Here is a 27,550-nt window from a genome sequence, read left to right as displayed (position 1 = left end):
ACTGTTGGGTGGGAGGAGCAGGTATTTACTGCAGCAAGTAGTGGGAGGAGGTATTTATTTATTTATTTATTCATAACAAACTTTCGTATATCATTAAAGACTCATCTCTTTAACAAGGCATACCACACAGAGCAACAAATGTAATTGCATACATCTCCCATACCTATATTCAGAACTGTTTGTATAACATATGCTCGTTTTAAACTTCTACTTTGATACTCAAAAATCTCTATTTAACAATAAGTGATTACGTTATGATCTATATATCACCAAGAAGGACACATTGTAAGCCGCATTGAGCCTGCAAAAATGTGGGATACAAATGCAATAAATAATTTATAATAATTTATACCCCACGTTAGCCCGAAATAGACTCAAGTTTAAGGTGGTCTACGAACAATAAAGTGAATAAAACATAATAATTTACAGAATATAACACATATTACAATAAGTTCAAGAAGCAAATTAATACATGTGCAGTAAATAACCAGATATTTAGACTATCTCAAGGACAAACAAATTAATTAATTAAGGGTGGATAGGTGAGAGCATAATTAGGCAGGACTAGATGGGAAACGAGATTAAGAAAAGGCTGTGGGTAAAATTTGAGTAGAGTTCTTTGTATTCAGAAAGGTCAGACTGAAGAAATGTGTTGTTTGAAGACTTCTAAAATCATCTGTAAACTTGATTGATTTAGGAAGAGAGTTCCAAATTTTGGTGCCTTGATAGGAGAAATTAGCAGAGTGAATTGTTTATCACATTCTTACAGATAGGGAAATGGAAGACAAGGAGGCATATTTTCAAAGCACTTAGCCTCCCAAAGTTCCATAGAAACCTATGGAACTTAGGGGTAGATGCATCAAGCAAACGTAAAAAAATCAAAATCGTTATAGGCCCTAACGATTTTTAAAAAACGAAGAATGCACCAAAAAAAAAAAGTCACACATGCTCAGACCCTTTTGGGGTCGTCGCCGCCATTCCCCTCCTCCATCGGGCCCCCCTCCCTCTTACCGGGCCCGTGCAGCGCCTCCTCTGTCCGAAGGCGCTGCACGGGCAAGAAGAAAGCCTGATGCCTGCCTTCGCCCAGCTTCGATGGCGCGTCTTTCTCCTGCTGGGCCCGCCCCTGTCTGACGTCAGTAACCTACGTAGGTAACCGACGTCAGACAGGGGCGGGCCCAGCAGGAGAAAGACGCGCCATCGAAGCTGGGCGAAGGCAGGCATCAGGCTTTCTTCTTGCCCGTGCAGCGCCTTCGGACAGAGGAGAGAGGCGCTGCACGGGCCCGGTAAGAGGGAGGGGGCCCGATGGAGGAGGGGAATGGCGGCGACGACCCCAAAAGGGGGCGGGGCACAGGACGGAGGATGTCGGGAGGCGGAGCTGAGGTGAGAGAGTAGTGAGGAAGGGCGGGGGGCAGGGGCTGCTCGAATTTTGCTTTTTCGGGGTGTGGGGAGCAGCGGGGGGGGGGGGGGCAAGGCCGTCCGTACAGGACGCTCCTGATGAGCGCCCTTGCCCCCTCCCGACCCTTTTTTTTATTTTTATTTATTTATGTTTTTCTGACGTCCTTTGGACCAATCACAGCGCTTTTAGCTCTGCTAATGCGCTGGGATTGGCTCAAAGTTTGTTTATTTTTTCTCTTAATGATTTTTCCTGGCACAGAGCTGTCCTAACGAGTGGTCCAGACCTGTCGTTAGTTTTCCTGTCTTTTTCCTGCGTAAAGGCAATCGGAAAAGGTTAGTGCATGTCGTTTCAATGGGGTTTTCACACTAATTGCTCATCTCCATTCCGTTTTCGTTAGCTGCTGGCTTCCTCGGTAAAAGCCCTTTGATGCATGCAACGGATCAAATTTTCCTCGTTGGAGAGTCATTAAAGGCTCATTTAGCTTTAGTGCATCTGCCCCTCAGCCTCCCAAAGTGCTTTGAAAATATGCCTCAAGGTATTCTTTAGATGATGAAACAGCATTATGAGGGGGTAATTCAATAAGATTATTCATATATGATGGGGCTTTACCAAACAGAATTTGGTGAATGAAAACGCCTAATTTGAAAGATATTCTAGCTCATATTGGTAACCCATGTAGCTCATGTCGAAGAGGAGTGGCTTTGGCGAAGCCAGATCTACATATAAGACGAGCAGCAATATTCTTGTAATTTTTTGAGAAGACCACCTTTAAGTCCAGCATAGATGAATTGCAATAATTGAGTTTGATGAGGACAGACAAGGGATTGAACCAAAGATTTAGATAAAATGGCCTCAATCTCTTTAGCTTCCAAAGTGAGTGAAAGACAGTCTAGGTCAACTCTAGGTAACCTATGGAACTTTGTAAGTCTAAGTGCTTTGAAAATGAGCTCTTTTGTCCCATTAAACCATGTTTATCTATGTGTTCTGTAATTTTATTCTTTATAATACTTTCCACTATTTTGCCTAGCACTGACGTCAGGGTTACCGGTCTGTAATTTCCCTGATTACCTCGGAACCCTTTTTAAAAATCGACGTCACATTGGCCGCTCTCCAACCTTCAGGTTACAGATTACTAACATCAGATCAGCAATTGATAACAAAGTTTAGCAGGAATTTAAGTGTGTAAATTTGGGATGATAAACTCCTTAAGAATGAGCCTTTCTGGGGCGCGTCGACATCAGCTGTCACTAGCCATTGTGAAAGCACTGTGGCTTTTAGTTTATTTTCATTAGCTGAGGTCCATGTATGCAGAGGCTGTTTTGTTTGGAGGTAAAATGTGGTTTTTCATTATTTAAATTATATATATTGTGGATTGGATACTATTTGAGTGATTCTAAAGAATTTCCAGGCTCTGTTGGGTACGATGAAAATGCAGCGTTTTAATCAAACTTGTGGCGTACAGAATCTAGATTCTATGAGAGAGGAAGCTGCAACGAGCACAATTTACTGGTCAGTTTTTAGTGTTACTAGGGAACTGATATTGCATTGAAATGAAGTTTTTATATTAGAAAATAATTTGGGAAATGTGTTGCTCTTGATTTTGTAATTTTCAGAGCATATAATCTTCACATTCTGTGACATCAATGTGCTTTTTTTATTCTGGATTGTGCATCAGGCTGGCATAATGTCCGCAGTGTAGATTGCTGGATTATTGCAGTGCTTTTATGTGAGTCGATCATTGCAGGACTGTTCAGTGACTTCAGCCGCTGTCTATGTACTAGTGGTTGCATCCATAGAGAGAATTGGTCCTGATTTCAAGGACCTGCTTTGGCTGACAATTTATTTCAGGCCAAGTTTAAAGCATTCAATTTGGAGGTCTGGAGTGACCGGGGCACCTCTTATTCGTGATGGTGCTTTCCAAGTCGGTCTTGGATATCCACGATGAATATACATGAAAGAAATTTGCCTATAATGGAGGCAGTGTTTGCAAATCAAATTCATACATATGCATTGTTGCGGATATGGCAAGGGGGGTACTCAAGGACCGACTTAGGGAACGCTGATTGTGAGACCACTTACGTTTTTATGCCTCTCTTGTGGGCATTAAGCTGAGTACGTCAGCTGGGACCAGGGGCGTTTGCCTCATGTTTTTATTTTATCACTATTGAAGTCCACCTTACAAAAGATGATCTGCTTTAATGGCTCCCGATGAAAACTTTGCTGTCTCAGGAAGCTGTTGTTTAGTCTGTTATTTGTTAAATTTCATGATGCCTCTCTTTTTTTCATATTTTTAATATTATTAATTGCTTAAGCGTTGGTATTTGACTGAGCTGATTTGTTGAGGCCCATAGCTGTTTTTACATTTTTACTTATTCTGATGTTGTGGCCTACAAATTTAAGGTTTCTTTTTTTTTTAAATCTTATTCTATGCTACGTTTCCACCTTGAGCAGTTAAGAGATGTGTTTTCATTGCTTCCTCTCCTCACTGTTCCCCCGTCTAGGCAAGAAGAACTCACGAACCATGCTCCTGCCGCTCCTCCAGAAATTTACAGGCCAGGTCCGGGTTTCTCTCTTCCACACTCCAAATCTGCGAGGCCTCTTGCGACACTTGCTTCCAGAGCGATTTAATGAGACCATTGGTCTTCAGCACATTAAAGTTTATGTGTTTGATGATAATGTTGTCCTCAGTGGGTGAGTCCTGGTTGAATTATGCCTCTGGGGTCTGGGTTGATGCCAAAAAAGCAAACAGGATGCTAGGAAATATTAGGAAAGGGATGGCAAAGAACACCAAAAATACTATAATACCACTGTATCACTTCATGGTACAACCTCACCTTGAGTATTGTGTTCAATTCTGGTCACCATATCTCAAAAAAGATATAGTGGAATTAGAAAAGGCTCAAAGAAGAGGGACCAAAATGATAAAGGGGGTGGAACTCCTCTATATGAGGAAAAGCTGAAGAGATGGAGCTCTTGAGCTTGGAAAATGAGCGGGGGATATGACAGAGGTGTAGAATGAGTAGAAGTGAATCGATTTTTCTTTTTTTTTTACTCTTTCAAAAAAGTACAAAGACTAGGGGACACTCAATGAAATTAAATGGAAATACTTTTAAAACAAATAGGAGGAAATATTTTTTCACTCAAAGAATAGCCAAGCTCTGGAACTCCCAGAGGATGTAGTAACATCAGTTAGCGTATCAGGGTTTAAAAAAAAGGTCTGACAAGTTCCTGGAGTAAAAGTCCATAGGCTGCTGTTGAGATGGACATGGGGAAGCCACTGCTTGCCCTGGGATTGGTAGCATGAATCTTGCTACTCTTTGGGATTCTGTCAGGTACTTGTGACCTGGGTTGATCAGTGTTGGAAGCAGAATACTGGGCTAGATGGACCATTGGCTATTCTTTTGTTCTTAAGTGGTGAGAAGTAATTATTTTCCAGTTGTGGATAGCTGTATATGTGCTGACTTAGTTGTGGTTTGTCACTGTATGCGCTTGACTGATCCTGTTCTCCTGCTCAGCATCCTAAAATCTAGCGTTAGCTGATTTTTCTTTATTTTAGAGCAAACTTAAGTGATTCGTACTTCACCAATCGCCAGGACCGCTATATTTGGCTGCAGGGATGCCCAGAATTGGCTGATTTCTTCACAGAGCTGGTGGAGGCTGTTGGGGATGTCTCGCTGCAGCTGCAACCGGATGACACAGTCCTTGTGAAAGAGGGAATGCTGCATCCTTACCATGGTGAGAGGGAGCTGCCACTTGTGCTATTGCTGGCCAGTTGTTTCACTTCCAAGCACAATGGGTTGTGTGTAGCCTTCTGGTGTTGCTGGATCAAAATGTGAATCTCCTCCAGCCACCATTGGCCAATTTATTTACCATAATTGGATAAAAGCAGGGCAAAGTCAAAAAGCATTCCCAATAAGTGATATTTCTCAGGGTTTGGAGAAGTTCTGGAGGTAAAGTCAATTGGCAAATACTACCTAGGTAGACTTGGGAAAGCCATTGCTTATCTCTGGGTCTGAATGACAAGGGATCCTGGACTGGTCACTGCTCAATATTAATACTACCATTAATGTCTCACCTGTCTCACAGCTTCTAAGAGGGATGTTGGACTTGGTTGACCTTTGGTTTGACCCCGCATGGCCTATCATTTAAGTTTTTATATATTTTTTGTAACATCTGTATTTTGCCTTGAATGAAAATCATTCTGTCTCTTTGCAGGAGATAAGGGGAAATACTGCAAAGCCGCAAAGAAGAGAATAATGGAAGTTGTAAACTCATTCAAAGCACGACAGTACCAACAGCACACTGTGGTCTTCCACACTGAGGACCAGGAAGCAGATCCCAAGCCGTACCATTCTGAGAGTGAGAGAGCGACGATAGACACCTGGATTTATCCACTTCTGCAAATGAAGCCTTTTGGAATTGAAATAGATGAACTTGTGACTGAGACCCTTCTGACTGAGGCTGAGCGAGGGAGCACAGTGCACCTCTCCACGGGCTACTTTAACCTCACCCAAACTTACTGGGCTTTGCTTCTGGATACCAGATCCAGCTATCGGATCCTGCTCGCCTCTCCAGAGGTGAACGGCTTCTTTGGTGCCAAAGGGGTGGCAGGAGCAATCCCAGCTGCATATGTTCACATTGCACACCAGTTCCACAATGAAGTATGCAGGAAGGGACAGCAGGAACGCATTTGCTTGCAGGAGTACTACAGGAGTAACTGGACATTTCATGCAAAAGGTAAGTATATCTGTTCTCCATAGGCTTAGTGATAAGGGAGCCACTGAATGGACTTGGGCAGGAGGGAGAAGAGAAGTGTGTATAAATACTCTTACCTGGGCAAAGTGACCAGCAGGGGGGTGCACGTGTACACTCCATTCTGAGATGCCAGTGGACATGTGGACTGTCAACAGTAAAGCTCTGCAGTTCTGCACAGGGTGATCCAACTAGGAGCAGGGGGCATTGCAGTTCCGTCATCTTCCTTCTTTGCACCCCACCCTCCCAGCTAGCAGACTAGTCAAGATCTTCGTCTTTAAGTTCACACCTAGCACTTCTTTCCTTCCGCTTCCAATCATAAGGTCCTACGGTAATCCAAACAGTCAACACCAACACAACTGTAACCTTGGCATCTGGTCTTGTAGGTCCTCATGGCCTTTCTAAGCTGTACCCTATTATACTAATCCCATATGTCTCCCTATAACCACATTCCATGCATCCATCGCTACACGCTTTCCCAAGCACTGTGACCAAGTTAGGATCTTGCTCTCTTTTCCCTCGGGCAAACCTCATTACTGTGGAAAACTCTCCCTGGGCTACTTAAAGTGAAAATTGTCTATATGATCTTTTGGAAAAAGTTTAAAACATAGATCTTTATCAAATATTTTGGACTCTTACTATCATAAGAATTTCTTTTTGTGGTTTATTAAGATGGGCTGTGATAGTTGTTTATGATATAATATTGTACTGCATTATAGAAGGCCCTCAGTAATTTCATTTTGTGATGTCTTGTATTTTATTTTATTTTAGTGTATGTTCAGTTGGACTGAGAATGATTTTGCAATGTGGAATATAAATTATTGTCCAGCAGCCTCACTGCTGTTCCTCCTAGTACCAGAGCCTTGTTGCAATGAGTGAGGACTTGATCTGGAGTAATGTCCCCCTCCTCCCCCTTGCTGATTGGTTCCAGCACCAATTGCTCTATGAAGCAGACATCTGTTTCATTGGAAATGGTACCCTCCAGCATGTCCTAGTGAGATAGTTGCCTAATCCATATTAGGGTAATTCTCCCACTCCTTAGCATCCCACAGATCAGTACAGAACTTGTGGACCAAAGGATGGAGACAGAGAAAGAAAGAAAGAAAGATGGAAAACAAACGAAGCAGATCACAAAAATAAAACAGTATAGCTTCAGGGGCTATACAACAATCCTTTACTCACAAGTTTAATTGATAATATTGGATATGCGCTGAGATGAACTGAAATTTCATACATAGGAGATCACCTTGATTAATTTAGAAAAACAGCTCTATCAGAGATGCCAAAAGAGTATTGACATAACGTCAAACGATCAGTCTCTTATCTCTGAAAACATTTTCAGAGATAAGAGACTGATCGTTTGACGTTATGTTCATCTCAGCACATATCCAATATTATCAATTAAACTTGTGAGTTTGTTGTATAGCCCCTGAAGCAACCCTGTCGGGCGAAACACGGCCTGTGTCGGGCTATTTATGTATATATAACTTCAGGTTTTAATAATAAATTACTGTTTTATTTTTGCAGTCTGCTTCGTTTGTTTTCCATCTTGGAGCTTGCAGACCGTTTGCCCTTGTGTTTTCTTGGACAGAGAAAGAAAGCAAGTTATTTGTGATTCACACCTTAAGAGTACCATGCAGCCCTAGAATCTTTATTTCTCTGTCTCCAGCGGAGGCTTGACAGCTTAACTGTGCAGCTCGTTAGCCGGTTTAGCTGAGCTTAGGGGTAGCTTAGATGATCTGGGTCCATCTGCAAAACTCCTTCAGAAGAAAATTTGCTGTGGAGCTAGTGTATAACTCGGAGGTCTCTGAGCTCCCTCCCCTCTCCCTCTTCCCCCCCCCCCATTGTGGTGACAGTCTTGCTGGCAAGTAGCTGACTTGAGCTGAGGTATTTTACTACTGTGCTTGGACGGGGGGCTGTTTGCAGCATTGCAATCCTGATTAAGGCCCAGATGCACAAAACTTTGACCCTTTAACGAGGAAATTTTAAACTGTAGCATGCATTAAAGGCCTTTTTCCGATGAAGTTAGCAGCTAACGAAAACGGAATACAAACGAGTAACTACCATTGTAATGTGTACGATTCGGGATGCACTAACCATACCGACGATTGCACCGAATCATTTACCGCGATATATTTTATGTGTGGTCAGAGCTGTCCTTAAGGCCTGAGCTGTCAGACAGGCCGCTACTCCCCACTCCCCCCTGCAGCATACAAATCCGAGCTGGCATGTTTAAAAGTAAGATTAAATAAAAACGCTACCGCAGTACTTCCTAGGCTTCCCCCTGCATCCATAGAAAACTAAAAACAAAAATCGAAATAGGATCGGGAGGGGGCAAGGGCGCTCGTCAGGAGCGTCCTGTATGGACGGCCTTGCCCCCTCCCCCCCCCCCCCCACTTCCTGCTTCCCCCTGCACAAAAAATCAAAATTTTAGCAGCCCTGGTCCCCCTCCCTTCCTGTTCCTTTCTCTCTTCTCTGCCAAAGCTTCGCCTCCCGTCATTCTCCGCCCCCACCCCCCCCTGAGGTCGTCGCCACCGCTCCACCGGGACCCCTCTCCGCATTACCGGGCCCGCGCAGCACCTCTCACCTCTGTCTGAAGGCGCTGCACGGGCAGGAAGAAGATCTGTTCGTCGCCGAGTCTTCATGACATCTCTCCTTCCCTGGCCTAGGCCCGCCCCCTTCTGACGTAAGATCCGAAAGCTTCTGGATTTGAGTGGGTTCCATTCCCGTTAATTTCCAGTGAAGTACAAGTGAGAGTCAGACAGTGCACTCATTTTTAAAATCTTTTTAATTAAGAGAAATCGTTGTAATCTTAGGACAACCCCTAAAATAACGTTTCCATGACACCACAAATATCTTGATTTTTTTTTTCATTTTTTTGTGTGGTCTTTTTTTTTTTCCCCTCTCAAATATGGGAAATGTACATTTTTCTGTTTGGATTTTGTACAGTGCAAGGCAGAATGTATTTCTCTTTCTGTTTCTCGGGTGTGCAGACGGTGACTCACCTATATTTCTGTTTCTAATTCAGTTCTTTATTTTGTATTTATTTCCACAGTTTGTACAGCATTATCCGCAGTACATTATACATTTAAAACCAATGATAGAAGACACATTACAGTAGACATGATATGACTGAATAAGGTATTTTGCTACTATAGTTTGTTTGTACACATAATCGATATTCTACCTTTCATAACAGATGATCATTAGATGGTTAACAACGAATAGCAGCTTTCCAGTAGGTCCCTCTGAACAGGCCTAGTCATGCCTTTTTTTTGGAGTGGTATAGCATTTGCTGCCTAGGTATTAGAAAGTTACACTAGTACAGTTGGGTGCTGATGGCCGACGTTCAGCTTCTATTGTGAGATGAGCAAGAAAATATTCCACGCTGATACAGTAAGCTAATGAGATGCAAATTCAAAGCACGCAGAACTGGTGTACTAATCGAGGAAAGCCTGCCGGACACGTATATACACAGAAAAGAAAAGTGCCTGCACACAAATGCCCATGAACCGAAATATTCTCTGTGTGAATAACTTCTTGCACATTCAATATTTTGCAAGGCTAATATTTATGCACAGAACGGCATACACAGATGTGTGCTGGTACGTTTTCTTCACGTATTCACAGTGAAGCCACTGTTACCTCTACGCACAGCTGTTATTTCCATCCTGTCGTGTAAAGTTGCAGAAAAGAAGAAACTTAACATTAAATCCTTGCAAATTTTCTTCTCCACTGCCGCATACCTGGCGGTGAATTTCTCATGCGTGCATTTACCTAATGGCCTCATTACCATTCATTTTAATGTACTGTGTGAGTGCGGCCAGTGAAGTGCTGGCAGAATGCTCGTTAACCATGCACTTTTTCCTGCGGTAGCTTCCTGTATTGGCCTCTGTCTCCTCTCCTGTGCTTTGTTACTTGTTTTCCTTCTCTTAGAACCAAGTGCTTTCATAAGGAGCTGCCGCTATGATCTCTGTCTTTTATTCGGAGGTGCTCAGTATTTTGGTTCCAGAATGTCTGAAAATCAGGCAGAGGCACTGGTTGTTAGCAGGAAGGAGATTTATGAAACTGGCCGAACCAGTTGTGCATGTGTGTGACAGTAAGTGCAGTTCACCAGCTTCCTCCTTACTGACTGGAAGTGGAGCTACTCCCAGCCCTTTCCCTGTTTCACGTTGGAGCATCTTCCTCGCACTTCATTCTTGTCATACTGTCTTCTGGCCTTTTGGTCACCTTTCGGCTTTGTTGCTGCTTTTTTAGCTGGCGTTAGCGGCACTCTGCCTGGGTCACTTATGTGAATGTATATGTTGTGTGTGTATGTTAGGGTTCATGCAGCATGCAAAGGAATGTGTGTGGCGTGGTTTGTAACCGTGGGTTAATGTGAGCTGGTGGTCGTAGAGGTTACTAGTAATGCTTTATTCTTAGCTCCCCTACACTAGCAGGAGCTGGATACATTTTTCTGGGGTCCAGTTCCCACAAGCGCTCAGCAGGAGGAGTGTAGATGGGGAATAGAGTCTGTCTTTTATGTAAACAATTGTATGGGTTATAAGATTGAAATTGTAATAGTTATTTACATTCATAGTTTATGTAACGAAAAAGTAGGGTTTCAAATAACAGATGAAGGCTATAAAGGTTTGGAGGGGCAGCTTTCATTTTTGAACGTTTTGTGTATTATAGGGTCAGTTAAATGGGGCCATGCAATTATTTGGGGAATGTGATTTCTGGGGTTAATTACTTTTTTTTTATTGAAAAATGTTTCTCATGTTTTAAAGACATAAATCCATACCTGAGGCTGAAATTTTGCATTTGATATCCTTCTGTCTACCCCACTTTTGGTACCTTAGCTGGATTCTAGAATGTTTTTTGTTATTTTTTCCCCCCAATTTTTATTACATTTCCAGCATACGAAAAGCAACAGCTCTGTTATGACTGTCATACACTCCAAGCTCTAATGTCATAACAATCACTTTTAATCTGAAGATAGCAAAACAAAACCACACCTTCAACTCCCTCGACTTTGCCAATGCTTGCATGAAAATAAGCATAATATGTAATTCCACATAGAGAATGACGTGGGACAAACTTTCTCTACTTTGAAGGCTGTTTATGAATTTATATTCGAGTGATGCAGGCGATGTTTTCATTTTTCGGAAAAACAAGCAAAAGCGCTGACCACAACTAGCAAAATTTTCATGGGGGTCCTGTACATTCCTGCTACCAAGCAGTGGAATCAAATGCATTTATTGGAACAATACCCGACGTGGCCACGTTTCACCCTCAGGCTGTGTCAGGGGTACAAACCACTTATCTGCTACTTCCAACTGAACTGATATGCTAATGATTCCACTGCTTTGTTGTTTTTTATGTACTGTTTTGTAAGCAGTTGTGTGCCTTTTTGTTTCATTCCTGCTACCAGAATATCTTCTGAGAAGACATTTTCTATTGCAGGAAGGACTGTGGAAGACTGAATCCCGAGATTATTGTCATTATTTATTCACAGACTAAAAAAACCATAACAGTGCTTCATAGGGCAAATTTCTCCCCCACTAGGGTATACAGAGCGGGTTGTATTTTGTACTCCTGGACATTTTAACAAGGTGGATTAGGGTTCTTTGGGGCAGTAGAAGTCAGCTATTGTTGGGGTTGGAAGGGTAGAGGGTGGGAAGGGAGTATAGTTGCTCATTATTGTTTTCTATTTGTGATTTATAAACAGTTGCACAGAATATTGTTCCTTTTTATACTTTAATGAAAAGATTTAAATATAAAATCGTAAGTGCTCAAGACTTCTGTAAATGGGGACAAAGCCTGCGGAGCCCATGGACTTAAATTTGTTGGAACCGACAACAAATGCAAAAAAGTGCAGAGTGATGCACTTAGGGATTAGAAATCCAAGGGAGATGGCTGATAAGGAAAGGGCCCAAGGAGTGTTGTTAGCTGGGAAATTAGACAAGGGATTTGGGAGAGTTACATGTGGCTCAAAGAGACAGTGCTTCTGAGAGTTAAGTAGGCCTCAGAAGCCTGAATCTCACGCCAAAATATGGCAGGAAGTTTCCCAGTGTGCATCAAGCGGAAGGTTAATATGTATACGGATTTCCCCGTGTCCCTAATTTTAAACTGACACCTCAGTGTTTTCTCAGAGTCAATGGTTTTACAGTCATTAAGTGCCACACTCTTTTCTTCTATCATCTAAGGATCCTCTGTTTATCCCATTTGCTTTCCATCTTTTAGCACAGAAACCCAAGCAGTGAGACATGAAGGTGAAGCTTTTTGGGTGCTAAAGAGGATGACACATCACCTATGGGAGTAGCTGGGAGATACAGATTCCTGGAAGAACACTGTCATTTCTAGTCTCTCGTTTTCTTGCAGGTCTGTGGCTTTACCAGACAGGAAGCAGCCTGCCTTCTCTCACTCTGATAGGTTCTCCCAATTTTGGGTATCGATCAGTTTATCGGGACCTGGAAGCTCAGATTGCTATTGTGACAACAAATCGAGATCTGCAGGAACAGCTACATCAGGTGAGCGTAGTTGCAGGCCAGGAGCAGTTGGCCTGCAGCTTTCTTTAGCGAGACAAATGGTGATTTCTTGAAAACCATTGTGAAGTAGGGATCATATCTGTGTCCCCCCCCCCCCCCCCCCAAGAAAACCAGCAATTGCAGTGCAGTACCAACATTAGACTCCTGTGTGATACCCTGTAAAGACTCAGACACACAGTTACAGATTTCCAAGCTTGTATGAATCTAATAATTTGAAATGGTTTTCTAAGATCCTTGGTTCTATTTAGGCCATAGAGTAAGCTTAGATTGTGCAATCTTTCCTCTGCTATGCTTGAATGTGGCTTGAGAAAGAAAGAAAGAACAATAGAAGAATTATAGATTAGTTCAGAGTTCAGTTTAAATCATTTTCAGTAAAAACATAATTGGGGTGCACACTAAAGAATGACACGGGAGGTTGCAAAAAGCCGTATCTTGAACTGTTGAAGGGAAGGGGGGGGGGGGGGTGGGAGTAGGGAGGGGAGGGAGATAGGAGGGAGTTTTGCTAGTAGGGGAACAAACATAAAATGTGGTAACTACTACTCCCATGACACACTCATTGTTACTGTTAATGTGGGTTTTATTTGCGGATCACAGTGTTTAATTCTGTACACTTTTATACCAATAAAAAGATTAAAAAAAAAAAAAAGAATGACACGGGGACCAAATTTGTCCCCGTGGGTTCTGTCTCCATCCCCCACCCCGTCTCCGCAGGCCCTATCTCCATCCCTGTTATGTCCCCGCCTCATCCCTGTGGGCTCTGTCCTCATCCCTGTGGGCTCTGTCCTCATCTGCAGAAGCCTCAAACACTTATGATTTTATATTTAAATCGTTTTATTAAAGTAGAAAATGAAAACATTGTCTGCATCACTCGAATAGAAATTCATGAACAGCCTTCAAAGTACAGAATGACACAGGGACAAAGTATGCTGTGCAACTGTTGTGTATAAATTACAAATAGAAAACAATAATAACGAGCAGCTATAATAAACCCTGTCCCCACCACCACCCTCTATCTACCCTTCCAACCCCAACAACAGCTGACTTATACTACCCCAAGAAATCCTAATCCACTCTGTTAAAATGTCCAGGGATACAAAATACAACCTGTTCTGTATGCCCTAGAGGGGAGACTTTTTATAATCTGTGGATGAATAAGAAGTCATCAACAGGATTCAGTCTAGCTCTCCTGTCTTCCACAGTCCCTCCTGCAATAGAAGATGTCTTCTTAGAAGATGTGCTGGTAGCAGGATGTTCAGAATCCCTCATGCAAATTTTGCTTGTTTAAAAAAAAAAAAAAAAAAGTCTGCATCAAACATAACAGACCAGTTCATTAACGGGCTTCAAAGTAGAAAGTTGACACGTCCTCATGGGCTCTGGCCTTGTCCCTATCCCCACGTCATTCTCTAGTGCACCCATAGCACCACTCTCTATGTTAAAAATTGGGTAAGTGGAAGATGAACAAGGGCTTGAATTTTCCTAATGTTTGGAGGCAAAATCATGGCAACCCAAAATGTTTTTCAGAGACATTTGTGAAGTCTACTCCATAACCATCCATTTCAACAACTAGCAGAGCAGTGACTCCCACTCTCTAAAATATTTTGTCATACACCAAGAAAACCTCTAAACATATAAAGGTTCATAGAAAGCAGATTCTACCATCTAATTTCTCGAAGAACCTCCAAAGACGTTGAGGAATCCTAGGTTTCCACAGAAGCCAGGTTGGGAATCACTGGAGTTAGATCAAGGAATGGTATTCAGATTCCAAGAAGAAGCTGGGTGTTTGATTGAAGGTTTTGTATGTATGAATTCTTGCACGAATGATGGATTAATACCAGTTTTTTTAAAATGCTAACAGAGATAGCAGAGCCATGACTATGCACAGAGTTAACTGTCGGCCCTGTGACAGCAAAGGAAAAGGACCCACTTGAGGACCAAGACTTTTTTTTTCCTAGATGGATTTTTTTGAAGCAATTTTTTGCACGTCTCTGGTTGGAGGTAGTGAAGAGAGATTTTCCTTTCAATATCTTAAGCTGTGAATTGTCTTTGTGTTTAGACCACTTCACCCTGTGCTAGGGAAATCAGGCGGACCAAATCTGACCTTTCCCAAGTGATGCTATTAGCCTTGTCACTTTTGAGAAGAGGGGATTACAAGGAAAAGTGTAAAGTAGCTCTTGACTCCATGAAATTGATAATATATCATGACTCAACCTATGAGGGGCTTGTTTCATGAAACAGAATGTTTGGCATTTTGTATTTTTTAAGTTTCAAAATCTATTTCCAGAAGTCCCCCTTTTGTACATAGATTTTGGGTTACAATCCAGCTTATAATCGAAATAGAAAAACGCCTATATTGTGACCCAAATCAGGAGATGGACGTTTATCTCAAACGAATAAAGCGGTATAATCGAAAGCCGAATTTGGACGTTTTCAACTGCACTCCGTCGCGGATGCGGACAAAGTTGATGGGGGCGTGTCGAAGGCAGAACTGGGGCGTGGTTATCGGGAGATCAGAGATGGGCGCCTTTCGTCGATAATGGAAAAAAAATATGCGTTTTTACTGAGAATTTAGGGCACTTTTCCTGGACCCTGTTTTTCCACGATTAAGGCCCCCAAAAGTGCCCTAAATGACCAGATGACCACTGGAGGGAATCGGGGATGACCTCCCCTGACTCCCCCAGTGGTCAGAAACCCCCCCCCCCCCCCACCACAAAATATGCCGTTTCACAACTTTTTATTTTCACCCTCAATTGTCATACCCACCTCCCTGGCAGCAGTATGCAGGTCCCTGGAGCAGTTGTTAGGGGGTGCAGTGGACTTCAGGCAGGTGGACCCAGGCCCATCCCCTCCCTACCTGTTACAATTGTGCTGCTTAATGCTTAGTCGTCCAACCCCCCCAAACCCACTGTACCCACATGTAGGGGCCCCCCTTCACCCCTTAGGGCTATAGTAATGGTGTAGACTTGTGGGCAGTGGGTTTTGAGGGGGATTTGGGGGGCTCAACACACAAGGGAAGGGTGCTATGCACCTGGGAGCTCTTTTACCTTTTTTTTTGTTTTTGTAAAAGTGCCCCCTAGGGTGCCCGGTTGGTGTCCTGGCATGTGAGGGGGACCAGTGCACTATGACTCCTGGCCCCTCCCACGAACAAATGCCTTGGATTTATTCGTTTTTGAGCTGGGCGCTTTCATTTTCCATTATCACTGAAAACAAAAACGCCCAGCTCACAAATTGTCGAACAAAACATGGACGTCTATTTTTTTCGAAAATACGGTTCAGTCCGCCCCTTCACGGACCCGTTCTCGGAGATAAACGCCCACGGAGATAGACGTTTTCGTTCAATTATGCCCCTCTATATGGTCTAGAGACCATTTTTAGGGATCCAGTCTGCGAGTCAGGTTGAAGAGTTGCTGGAAATCCTAAATTTTGACTAAAGGTGAGGGATTTTGAACCTCCTTCCTTGGTGATGTAGAACATGAAAGGCGGTATAGCAAGAGCTAATAGATATGCAGATAATAACATACGATCCATTTAATCCAGTATCCTGTTTCCAACATTGACTAGTCCAGGTCACAAGTACCTGGCAGAGTCCAATAAAGTAGCAAAAATCCCATTCTACTTAACCTCGGGAAGAAGCAGTGGCTTTCCTTACTAATGGTTTATACACTTTTCCTCCAGGAATTTGTCCAAACTCCTTTATCATTTTGGTCGCTCTTCTTTGAACCTTTTCTAATTCCGCTATATCTTTTTGAGATGCAGTGACCAAAATTGAACACGATATGCTGAGGGCACACCATGGACCGATACAGAGGTATTATAATATTCTTTTATTTTCTATTTCTTTCCTAATAATTCCTAACATTCTGTTTGCTTTTTTGGCTACTGCCACACTCTGAGCAGGAGGTTTCAATGTATTATCCACGATGACTCCTAAATCCTTTTCCTCAGTGGTGACTCCTCATTTGGTACCTAACATCATCTACCCAATGTGCATCATTGAAATTTCTTCTGCCGTTTGGATGCCCAGGTCTTCCAGCCTTTGAACATCCTCCTGCAATTTCACGCAGTATGTATGCAATTTAACAGCTTTGAATAGTTTTCTGTCATCTATAAATTTTATTTTTATTTTATTTGTTACATTTGTATCCCACATTTGCCCACCTTTTTGCAGGCTCAGTGTGGCTTACATATAACTATTAACGGTGTTAGCCAATTACGGTTTGAACAAATACATAGTATGAATGAATACAAAGTGATATTGTGGTAGAATCAGGTATATGTATGGTAGGAAACAGTTGGGGGGGACTTAGGGAAAGGGGGAAGAAGAGTCAGGTAATGTCCGTTCCAGTCTTTGGTTATGTTGTGTCGCAAGTGAACAGGTATTTTTATGTTGGGTCGGTGGGGTATGCTCTTTTGAACAGGTCTGTCTTTAGTGCTTTCTGAAAATGTAGGTGGTCGAGCGTAGTTTTTACTGCTTTTGGCAATGCGTTCCATAGTTTTGCGCTTAGGTAGGAAAAGCTGGTTGCATAGGTGGATTTGTATTTGAGTCCTTTGCTGCTTGGGTAGTGGAGGTTTAGGTATGATCGTGTAGATTTTGTGGTGTTTCTGGTTGGCAGGTCGATGAGGTCTGTCATGTATCCCGGTGCCTCGCCGTAAATAATTTTATGAACAGTCATGCAGATTTTGAAAGTGATACATTCTTTGATTGGTAGCCAGTGCAATTTTTCTCTGAGTGGTTTGGTGCTGTCAAAACGTGTTTTTTCCAAATATAAGCCTGGCTGCTGTATTTTGGGCGGTCTGAAGTTTCTTTATGATTTGATCCTTGCACCCCGCATAGATTCCATAAGGAATGTCAAGTCAAATTCAAAGCGCTGACAAGGAAAGCCAAGAGGGACCCCGAAAAAAAGACCGCGTTGGAGGCAAAAACACATAGCAAAAATTTCCCTAGGTATACCAAAAGCAGGAAGCCGGCAAAAGATTCAGCCGGACCGCTAGACGACCGAGGAGTAAATGTAATCAGCTTTCTTGCCATTCATCATTTTATAAATATGTTAACTAGCAGTGGTCCCAGTACAGATCTGGGGCAACTCCACTATTCATCTTTCTCCTTCCAAGGCAACATTTCACTTTACTCCCTGTTTTCTATCTTTTAACCAGGAAATCTTGACTGCCCCAACTTGACATTTCATCCTTTAGATTGTAAGTTCCTTTGAGCAGGGACTGTCCTTCTTTGTTAAACTGTACAGCGCTGCGTAACCCTAGTAGCGCTCTAGAAATGTTAAGTAGTAGTAGGTCCCAGTCCACTGCAGAGCATTACCTCCGATCCCATGGCTTTTTAATTTTCTCAGGACTGTCATGAGAAACTTTGTTAAAAGCTTTCTGAAAATATGGATATACACATCAATTGGCTCATTTGTATCCATATGTTTGTTCAAACCTTAAAAAAAAAAAGTAGTAAATGAACTGGTGGAACTATTGTTTGTAATATGTAATTTATCTTTAAAATCGAGCATGGTACTGGAAGATTGGAGGGTAGCCCATGTAACGCCGATAGTTTAAAAAAAAAAAAATAAAAAATAAAGGTTCCAGAGGGGATCTGGGAAATTATAGACTGGTGAGCCTGACGTCACTGCTGGGCAAAATGGTAGAGACTATTATAAAGAACAAAATTTCAGAGCATATTCAAAAGCCTGGATTAATGAGACAAAGCCAACATGGATTTAGTGAAGGGAAATCTTGCCTCACCAATCTATTACATTTCTTTCAAGGGATGAACAAACATGTAGATAAAGGTGAGCCGGTTGATATTGTGTACCTGGATTTTCAAAAGGCATTTGACAAAGTACCACAGGAAAGACTCCAGAGGAAATTGGAGAGTCATGGGATAGGAGGTAGTGTTCTATTGTGGATTAAAAACTGGTTAAAAGACAGAAAACAGAGTAGGGTTAAATGGTCAGTATTTCTCAATGGAGAAGGGTAGTTAGTGGGGTTCCCCAGGGGTCTGTGCTGGGACCACTGCTTTTTAACATATTTATAAATGATCTAGAGATGGGAGTAACTAGTGTAATTAAATTTGCTGACGACACAAAGTTGTTCAAAGTTGTTAAATTGCAAGAGGATTGTGAAAAATTACAAGAGGACCTTGGGAGACTGGGTGTCTAAACGGCAGATGACGTTCATTGTGAGCAAGTGCAAAGTGATGCATGTGGGAAAGAGGAACCCGAACTATAGCAACATAATGCAAGGTTCCACATTAGGAGTAACCGACCAGAAAAGGGATCTAGGTGTCATCATTGATGATATGTTGAAACCCTCTGCTCAGTGTGCGGCAGCAGCTAAGAAAGCAAATAGATTGTTAGGTATTATTAGGAAAGGAATGGAAAACAAAAATGAGGACTTTATAATGCCTTTATATCGCTCCATGGTGCGATTGCATCTTGAATATTGTGTTAAATTCTGGTTGCCGCATCTCCAAAAAGATATAGTGGAATTAGAAATGATACAGAGAAGGGTGACAAAAATGATAAAGTGGATGGGACAACTTCCCTATGAGGAAAGGCTGAAGCGTCTAGGGCTCTTCAGCTTGGAGAAAAGACGGCTATGGGGAGATATGATAGAGGTCTATAAAATAATGAGTGGAGTGGAATGGGTAGACGTGAATCGTTTGTTTACTCTCTCCAAAAATACTAGGACTAGGAGGCATGTGATGAAGCTACAAAGTAGTAAATTTAATATGAATCAGAAAATTTTTCTTCACTCAATGTGTAATTAAACTCTGGAATTTTTTGCCAGAGAATGTGGTAAATTCGGTTAGCTTAGCGGGGTTTAAAAAAGGTCTGGACGGCTTCCTAAAGGAAAAGTCCATCATAGACCATTATTAAATTGACTTGGGGAAAATCCACTGCTTATTTCTGGGATAAGCAGCATAAAATGTATTGAGCTTTTTGGGGATTTTCCAGGTATTTGTGACCAGGATTGGCTGCTGTTGGAAACAGAATGCTGGGCTTGATGGACCTTTGGTCTTTCCCAGTGTGGCAATACTTATGTACTTATAACTTGGTGAGGCAAGACTTTCTTTGGCTGAATCCATATTCACTCTGTCCCATTAAACCTTGTTTGTCTAGGTGTTCAGTAATTTTGTTCTTTATAAAAGCTTCTACTGTTTTACCCAGCATTGCCATGAGGCTCACCAGTCTGTAGTTTCACGGATCCTCCTTGGAACCATTTTTAAAGATTGGCAGCTGGGTCCACTATAAAGAACATCCACCGTGGCAAAATAAAATCTTAACTTACTGCATCTATGTCTGTCACGGAAAAAAAAACCCTTGTAGCTACATCCACTCCTATGCAGTCATCTGTTGTTTTTTTTAATTCATTTTATCATTTCATTTATTCATTAACCTAAAAAAATGGGTAGGAAAAAGCCTCGGAACAGACAACTTTTTAAACTCTGGCTATTGATCATTCAATCGTGTTTGTAAAAAAAAATAAAGACCCCTCCCCCTTTTTAGGTTTTCATATATCAACTCCAAAACTTAAGTTTTGCTTCTTCTTTGCATTGCTAAGTTATCTGATTATTGAGTGAAAACAGCCTCGTTGAAGTCTGGAAGCACTTCTGGGATGATTGCCCACTTTAGTTAAGTGGAATCGAAATGACAATATTAAATTAGATTCTTGGAGGACAGCAGGCTGAATCATTCTCACAAGTGGGTTGACGATCTGCGTTGGCCCGGGAACCGGCATATTGAATAGCAAAATGGAAAAGTTTGCCAGAGCCTTCTGATGCGCGTGCAGCACCGCACATGCGCAGAGTGCCTTTCTGCGCATCGCGCGACAATTCTTCTTTTTCCGCATGAGCAGAGGCAGTTTTTTCTGCAGCTCCTCATTCGCCTGGGAAGAGCTTTCAGTGCCCTCTTCTGAATTTTTCGCCCCTTTTATTTGTCTTCGTTTAAAAAAAGGTTTTCCTCTTATTTTCTTAGAATTTTTGCCCACGTCTAAGTTTTCTTTTCTTTTTCTTTTAGTCGTGGCTGTCCTTAGACCTGCTCAGCTGGTCTCCCTTCTTTTTGTGGTCGTTTTTTTTTTTTCAGCACAATTGTGTTTTTTGATTTAGCTAGGACAGTCTCTTCCCTTCCATGTCATCGAAGACTCCCAGTAACTTCAGACATTGTACTCGGTGCAACCGGACCGTCTCAGGCACTGATACTCATTCGTGGTGTATACAGTGCTTTGGGCCGGACCATAGCCCAGCTCGTTGTGCCCTTTGTCTTCGTACGAAAAAAAGGACTCAACTTGCTCGAGAAGCCCAATGAGAGAAACCTTTGGGGGCTTGGTCCGGGCCTTCGTTGTCTGCATCGAGGTCGACAGCATCAAGGGAAGCATTGACATCGGGAGTGGAGGTAGGGATGGCTGCTGAGAGATCAAGACACATTGGGAGCAGCGAGGCATCAAGTGGGTCTCCACCTGCCTTGAGGCCTCCTGCTATGCAGGCCCCCCGGGACCGTCCGTTGTCGGACCTGACCCCAAGGTGACGTGGGGATTCGACCTCATCTTCAGCACCGAGGAGCCTCGGTGAGGTACATCAAGCGAAGGTTAAGAAGCCCCGCCACCTTTCTCCATCGACACACAGTGCCGAGAGATTCAGCACCCGAGAAGCTTGGACGCCGGTGGGGGGGACTGCGCCCCCTCCATACAAGAGGTGCCAGTGCATCTGTCTCCCAGCAGTCCAGTTCCTGCTCCCGAGCCTCAGGCAATTCTGCAACCGGCTGTCCCACTGACCCCAAAGCCTTTCCCAATGGCGCCTCTCGACGAGCAGATCCGGGCCTTCCGGAACTTCTGGAAGGACTGCATCGGCATTGAGGGTGCTTGCGCCTACCATGCCATCTGCTGCAGCTGTGTCTGGCCCTCCACCTGTGGTGAGGTCTCCAAGTTCAGCGCCACTTGTGGATCCAGTATTGGCTGCCACCCTAGCTGGCTTCCCGTCGATGGAGGAAGCTTTGCCATGGTCCATGCGGGAGTCGGCCCCTCAATGTCGCCCTAGAGACCATAGGTCTTCGGCATTGAGGCGGGTTCGGTCTTGGAAGTCCCTAAGGGAAGTGCTTTCCGACACCAAGGAGGAACATTCGTGGTGATCGGAGGAAGATCCCAGGTGCTTCTCAGATGAGTCCTTCGGGATTCCCTCTGAACCTTCCCCTCCACCTGAAAGCCTCTCCTTTTCATTCTTTGTGCGGGAAATGAGGCAATGATAGCTCCTTTGCATAAGGTACTGAAGGGAAGTCCTTATGCGCAACTGGGCGTCCCCTCTGTCTACTCCTGTTATCCCAAAGAAAGTTGATTCCCAATATCAGCTCCATGGGGAGCCTGGGTTGATGAGGTCTCCCCACAACTCCATGGTGGTGGACTCCGCCCTCAAGAGAGCTAAGAGATCTAGAGACTATGCTTCAGCGCCCCCAGGCACAGAATCTAGGACCTTGGATTCTTTCAGGAGGAAAATGTGTCAGGCCACCATGTTCATTGCCCGTATGCAGTCATACCAGCTGTTCACGAGCATCCACTTGTGGAACCCTAGCACCATCTGTCTCTCGCCCCACTAAGCGCATTAATCCTCAGCCCTGGTTAACCCCATGCATCCGTTACCTTCGCTCCTGCACCCGATCTGCTGAACGACTCTGGAGGAAATCTCGCACCCTGTCAGAATTCACCCATTACAAATTCATGCTATCCTCCTTCCAGTCCTCCCTATTCCTTGCCAAACAGGAATATTATTCTCAATTAACCAATTCTCTTGGCTCCAACCCTCGTCGCCTCTTCGCAACCCTCAACTCCCTACTTAAAGTGCCCTCCGCTCCCACCCCCCCTCACTCTCTCCTCAAACATTAGCTGACTACTTCCGCGATAAAGTGCAGAAGATAAACCTTGAATTCACCTCCAAGCCTTCTCCTCCCTGTGACTTCTTAACCCACTCCCTCAACCAACCTAACCTGGCCTCCTTCTCCCCCTTCCCTGAGATCACCGAAGAGGAAACTGCTCGCCTTCTTTCTTCCTCTAAATGCACCACCTGTTCCTCTGACCCCATTCCCACCAATCTGCTTAACAACATCTCTCCTACAGTTAACCCCTCAATCTGTCACATCCTCAACCTCTCTCTCTCCACTGCTACTGTCCCTGACACCTTCAAGCACGCTGTAGTCACTCCACTTCTTAAAAAAACCATCACTTGACCCCACCTGTCCCTCCAATTACCGCCCCATCTCCCTTCTACCCTTCCTCTCCAAATTACTTGAACGAGCTGTCCACAGCCGCTGCCTTGATTTCCTCTCCTCTCAGGCCATCCTTGATCCGCTTCAATCCGGCTTTCGCCCACTACACTCAACAGAAACAGCTCTCTCCAAAGTCTGCAATGACCTATTCCTTGCCAAATCCAAAGGTCACTACTCCATCCTTATCCTCCTCGACTTATCTGCCGCCTTCGACACCGTCAATCATAATTTACTTCTTGACACACTGTCCTCATTTGGATTCCAGGGCCCCGTCCTCTCCTGGTTCTCCTCGTATCTTTCCCAACGCACCTTCAGAGTATCTTCTAATGGCTCTTCTTCCACCCCCGTCCCGCTCTCTGTTGGAGTTCCCCAAGGATCTGTCCTTGGACCGCTTCTTTTCTCAATATGCACCTCTTCCCTGGGCTCACTGATCTCATCACATAGTTTCCAGTACCATCTCTATGCCGATGACACCCAGCTCTACCTCTCCACTCCCAACATCACAGTCGAAACCCAGGCCAAAGTCTCGGCCTGCCTCTCAGATATCGCCGCCTGGATGTCCAACCGTCACCTGAAACTGAACATGGCAAAGACTGAGCTCCTTGTCTTCCCACCCAAACCCTCCTCTCCTCTTCCCCCACTCTCTGTCTCATCCTCCCCGTCTCGTCAGCCCGCAATCTCTGAGTCATTTTCGACTCCTCCCTCTCCTTCTCTGCCCATATCCAGCAGACAGCTAAGACCTGTCGCTTCTTCCTCTATAATATTAGCAAAATCCGCCCATTCCTCGCTGAACAGACCATCCGAACCCTCGTCCACTCACTCGTTACCTCTCGTCTTGACTATTGCAACCTTCTCCTTGCTGGTCTCCCGCTTAGCCACCTATCCCCCCTTCAATCTGTCCAAAATTCCGCTGCACGTCTTATCTACCGCGTGAACCGATACTCTCATATCACCCCTCTCCTCAAGTCGCTTCACTGGCTCCCGATTCACTACCGTATTCAGTTCAAGCTTCTCCTAATGACCTTCAAATGCACTCAATCTGCAGCCCCCCATTACCTCTCTACCCTCCTCTCCCCCTATGGCCCCACCCGTAACCTCCGCTCTCAGGACAAATCACTCCTATCTGTACCCTTCTCCACCACCGCTAACTCCAGACTCCGTCCCTTCTGCCTCGCATCACCCTATGCCTGGAACAGACTCCCCGAGCCCATACGCCATGCGCCCTCCCTGCCCATCTTTAAGTCCTTACTCAAAACCCATCTCTTCTCCCTTGCTTTTGGCGCCTAACCACCTTCCCCATTCATGATACACTGACTACATAGTTTGTTACCTTTAGATTGTAAGCTCTCTTGAGCAGGGACTGTCCTTCCCCATGTTTTAACTTGTACAGCGCTGCGTAACCCTAGTAGCGCTATAGAAATGCTAAGTAGTAGTAGTAGTAACTCAGTGCGGCAGCTGTCTAGTTTGGTCGATGCCCTTCCACTGGAGCAGGCTGAACCTTTTCACCAGCTGGTCAGACAGCAGAAGGCGTGTCGTAAATTCATGGCCAGGGGCGCATACAACACTTTTGATGTAGCATCCAGAATCTCTGCTCAAGGTATAGCAATGAGCAGACTCTCATGGCTATGTGTTTCTGACCTGAACTATTCGGTCCAGCAGAGGATAGCGGATGTTCCTTGCTGGCGGGATAATCTTTTTGGAGAGAAGGTGGAAGATCTGGTTGACCAGATCAAGATGCATACTGATGCTGTGGCTTCTCTCTCCCGCCGGGCGCCTTCTGCTTCCACCTCCTCATCCAGGAGGTATTTTGGTGAGTCACGGAGTGTTCCCTATTCCTATTCTAACCGTAGGTACACTCCAGTGTCACTCCAGCCTGCTCAGGCTCAGCCCCAGCGCGCTCGTTCTCGTCAATAGCATGCGCCTAAGGCCCATGCTGCTCCCCAGCAAAAGCAAGGGATGGGCTGTTGACTGTCCTCATGCCCACCCTGGCAAAAGCAGCTTGCACACTTTGAACTGCAAGAGAGTGTTGGCCTTTTTACATGGAGCAGACAAAGCCCTTCAGACAGTCTGCCCAGTTGTTTGTCTCTTTTGATCCCAACAGGAGGGGAGTCAACATCGGTAAACGCACCTTTTCCAATTGGCTAGCAGATTGCATTTCCTTCGCTTATGCCCAAGCTGGGCTGATTCTAGAGGGCCATGTCACGGCTCATAATGTCAGAACCATGGCTGCGTCAGTGGCCCACTTGAAATCAGATGCGATGTGGTCTTCAGTCCACACATTCACATCTCATTACTGCCTTGAGCAGAGTACCCAACGTGACAGTCGGTTTGGACAGTCAGTCTTGCAGAACCTGTTTGGGAATTAGAATCCAACTCCACCATCCTAGGCCCGTTTTATTCTGTTCCAGGCTGCACTCTCAACTAGTTTGTATACAGTTTTAGGTTAATCTACATTATGTCCTCGCTGTTGCGTGGCCCAATTGACCAATGTTTATTGTTTTCAGTGAGCCTGGATGCTAGGGATACCCCACTTGTGAGAATGATTCAGCCTTCTTGTCCTCGGAGAAAGCGAAGATACTTACCTGTAGCAGGTATTTTTCGAGGACATCAGGCTGATCATTCTCACAATCCCGCCCATCTCCCTTTGAAGTTGTTTCTTTTCTTTCTTTTATGCTTTTGGATAAAACTGAGGAGCGCGGTTGCGCGACCGGTGGGAAGTTTCTCCGCGCATGCGCAGTGTGGCGCTGCATGTGCGTCAGAAGGCTTTGGCAAACTTTTTCATTTTTGCTATTCAATATGCCGGTTCCTGGGTCAACGCAGATCATCAACTCACTTGTGAGAATGATCAGCCTGCTGTCCTCGGAGAATACCTGCTACAGGTAAGTATCTTTGCTTTTTTATATGGCAATGCTGCCAGCATTTCACGGCTTCTGAGTTCTTGAAACATTATAGTGTCATCTCATGTCTCCAAAATAAACTTCATATCACTCGTGTAGATTTTTTTTTATAATAATCTAAACAAGGCAACTCTCATCAGCTGTATTCTTCAGCTCTATAGAAGCTCTAATGCAAAATGGTGTACAGATTTAAAAAGGATGCTGACAAGAGTAATATCCAACCATTGATTCTTCAGTCTGTCATTCATTCCCTTCTAATCTGTCTGGAAACACAGGCAACCTATTAATAAAAATGTTGCCATTCAACACAAGCATTTATTTGGCTCCATGGATTTTAAGGTAAAAATCCAATATATATATACTGTATATTTTTTACATTTGTACCTCGCGCTTTCCCACTCATGGCAGGCTCAATGCGGCTTACATGGGGCAATGGAGGGTTAAGTGACTTGCAGGACGTCAGACTCACAGAAACAGAAGCCTGCGCAGCCTTCTACATGGAATGTTGCTAGTGGAATAGCAACATTCCATGTAGAATCTCCAATAGTAGCAACATTCCATGTAGAATCGCCAATAGTAGCAACATTCCATATAGAATCTCCAATAGTATCTATTTTATTTTTGTTACATTTGTACCCTGCGCTTTCCCACTCATGGCAGGCTGAATGCGGCTTACATGGGGCAATGGAGGGTTAAGTGACTTGCCCAGAGTCACAAGGAGCTGCCTGTGCCTGAAGTGGGAATCCAACTCAGTTCCCCAGGACCAAAGTCCACCACCCTAACCACTAGGCCACTCCTGTTCCCTAATATTGCCTCTTTTCTTAATTTAGATCCTTTTTTTCATTTTTTCAAAGCTGTTCTTTTGACTCTAATAGCCTCCTTCACCTCACCTTGTAACCATGTCAGCTGTTTTGCTTTCTGACAATCTTTTTTTTTTTTTTTTTTTTTGCTATGTGGATTCCAACTGATCTGGTCTTCCAAAATGATATTTTTAAATAACGTCTGTGCCTGATTTAAACTCTTAACCTTTGCAGCTGATCTTTTTTTTAATCCATTTCCCTTATTTTATCATAGCTGCCATTTTGAAAATTAAATGCTGTTGCAGTAGATTTTCCTGGTGTGTTCACTCCAGTTATCTCAGATGTGATCCTGTTATAATCAATATTGCCAAGCAGCCCCAAAACTGTGATCTCTCGCATCAAGTCCTGCATTCCACTAAGGACGAGATCTAAAATAGTTCCCCCTCTTGTTGTTTCCTGAAAGTGCAGCGGACTTTGATCTTGGGGAACTGCAACTCCTTTTGACTCTGGGCAAGTCACTTAGCCCTCCATTGCCCCAGGTACAAATAAGTACCTGTATATATTATTTAAACAACTTTGAATGTAGTTGCAAAAACCACAGGTATATCAAGTCCCAATTCCCTTTCCCTATTTGAGATTCTACATGGAATGTTGCAAGTGGAGGAGTGGCCTAGTGGTTAGTGCAGACCTTGATCCTGGGGAACTGGGTTCAATTTCCACTGCAGTTCCTTAACCCTCTATTGCCCCAGTTATAAATAGGTACCTGTATATACTACATAAACTGCTTTGAATGTAGGCCCCCTCCCTGCCCATCTTCAAATCCTTGCTCAAAGCCCACCTCTTCAATGTCGCCTAATCACCTAACCACTACACCTCTATTCAAGCAATCTAGACTGCACCAACTTAACATTTTGTCCTTTAGATT

General features: G+C 43.9%; 1 protein-coding gene across 2 annotated transcripts in view; it reads left to right on the top strand.

Moving 5' to 3' along the window:
* PGS1 (phosphatidylglycerophosphate synthase 1) overlaps positions 1–27,550 on the top strand; it is a 50,689-nt gene that overhangs the window by 17,375 nt on the left and 5,764 nt on the right. The window contains exons 5-8 of one of the 2 annotated variants that reach the window (XM_030208643.1): positions 3,898–4,087; positions 4,953–5,131; positions 5,612–6,133; positions 12,512–12,660. In XM_030208643.1, coding sequence (XP_030064503.1) covers positions 3,898–4,087; positions 4,953–5,131; positions 5,612–6,133; positions 12,512–12,660 — 1,040 coding nt within the window. The remainder of the gene's footprint in view (positions 1–3,897; positions 4,088–4,952; positions 5,132–5,611; positions 6,134–12,511; positions 12,661–27,550) is intronic. The other variant, XM_030208644.1, reaches the window with a different exon arrangement.

This window comes from Microcaecilia unicolor, chromosome 6, assembly GCF_901765095.1.
Source record: "Microcaecilia unicolor chromosome 6, aMicUni1.1, whole genome shotgun sequence".
Lineage (NCBI taxonomy): Eukaryota > Metazoa > Chordata > Amphibia > Gymnophiona > Siphonopidae > Microcaecilia > Microcaecilia unicolor.
This window is presented reverse-complemented; position numbering and strand designations above follow the sequence as displayed.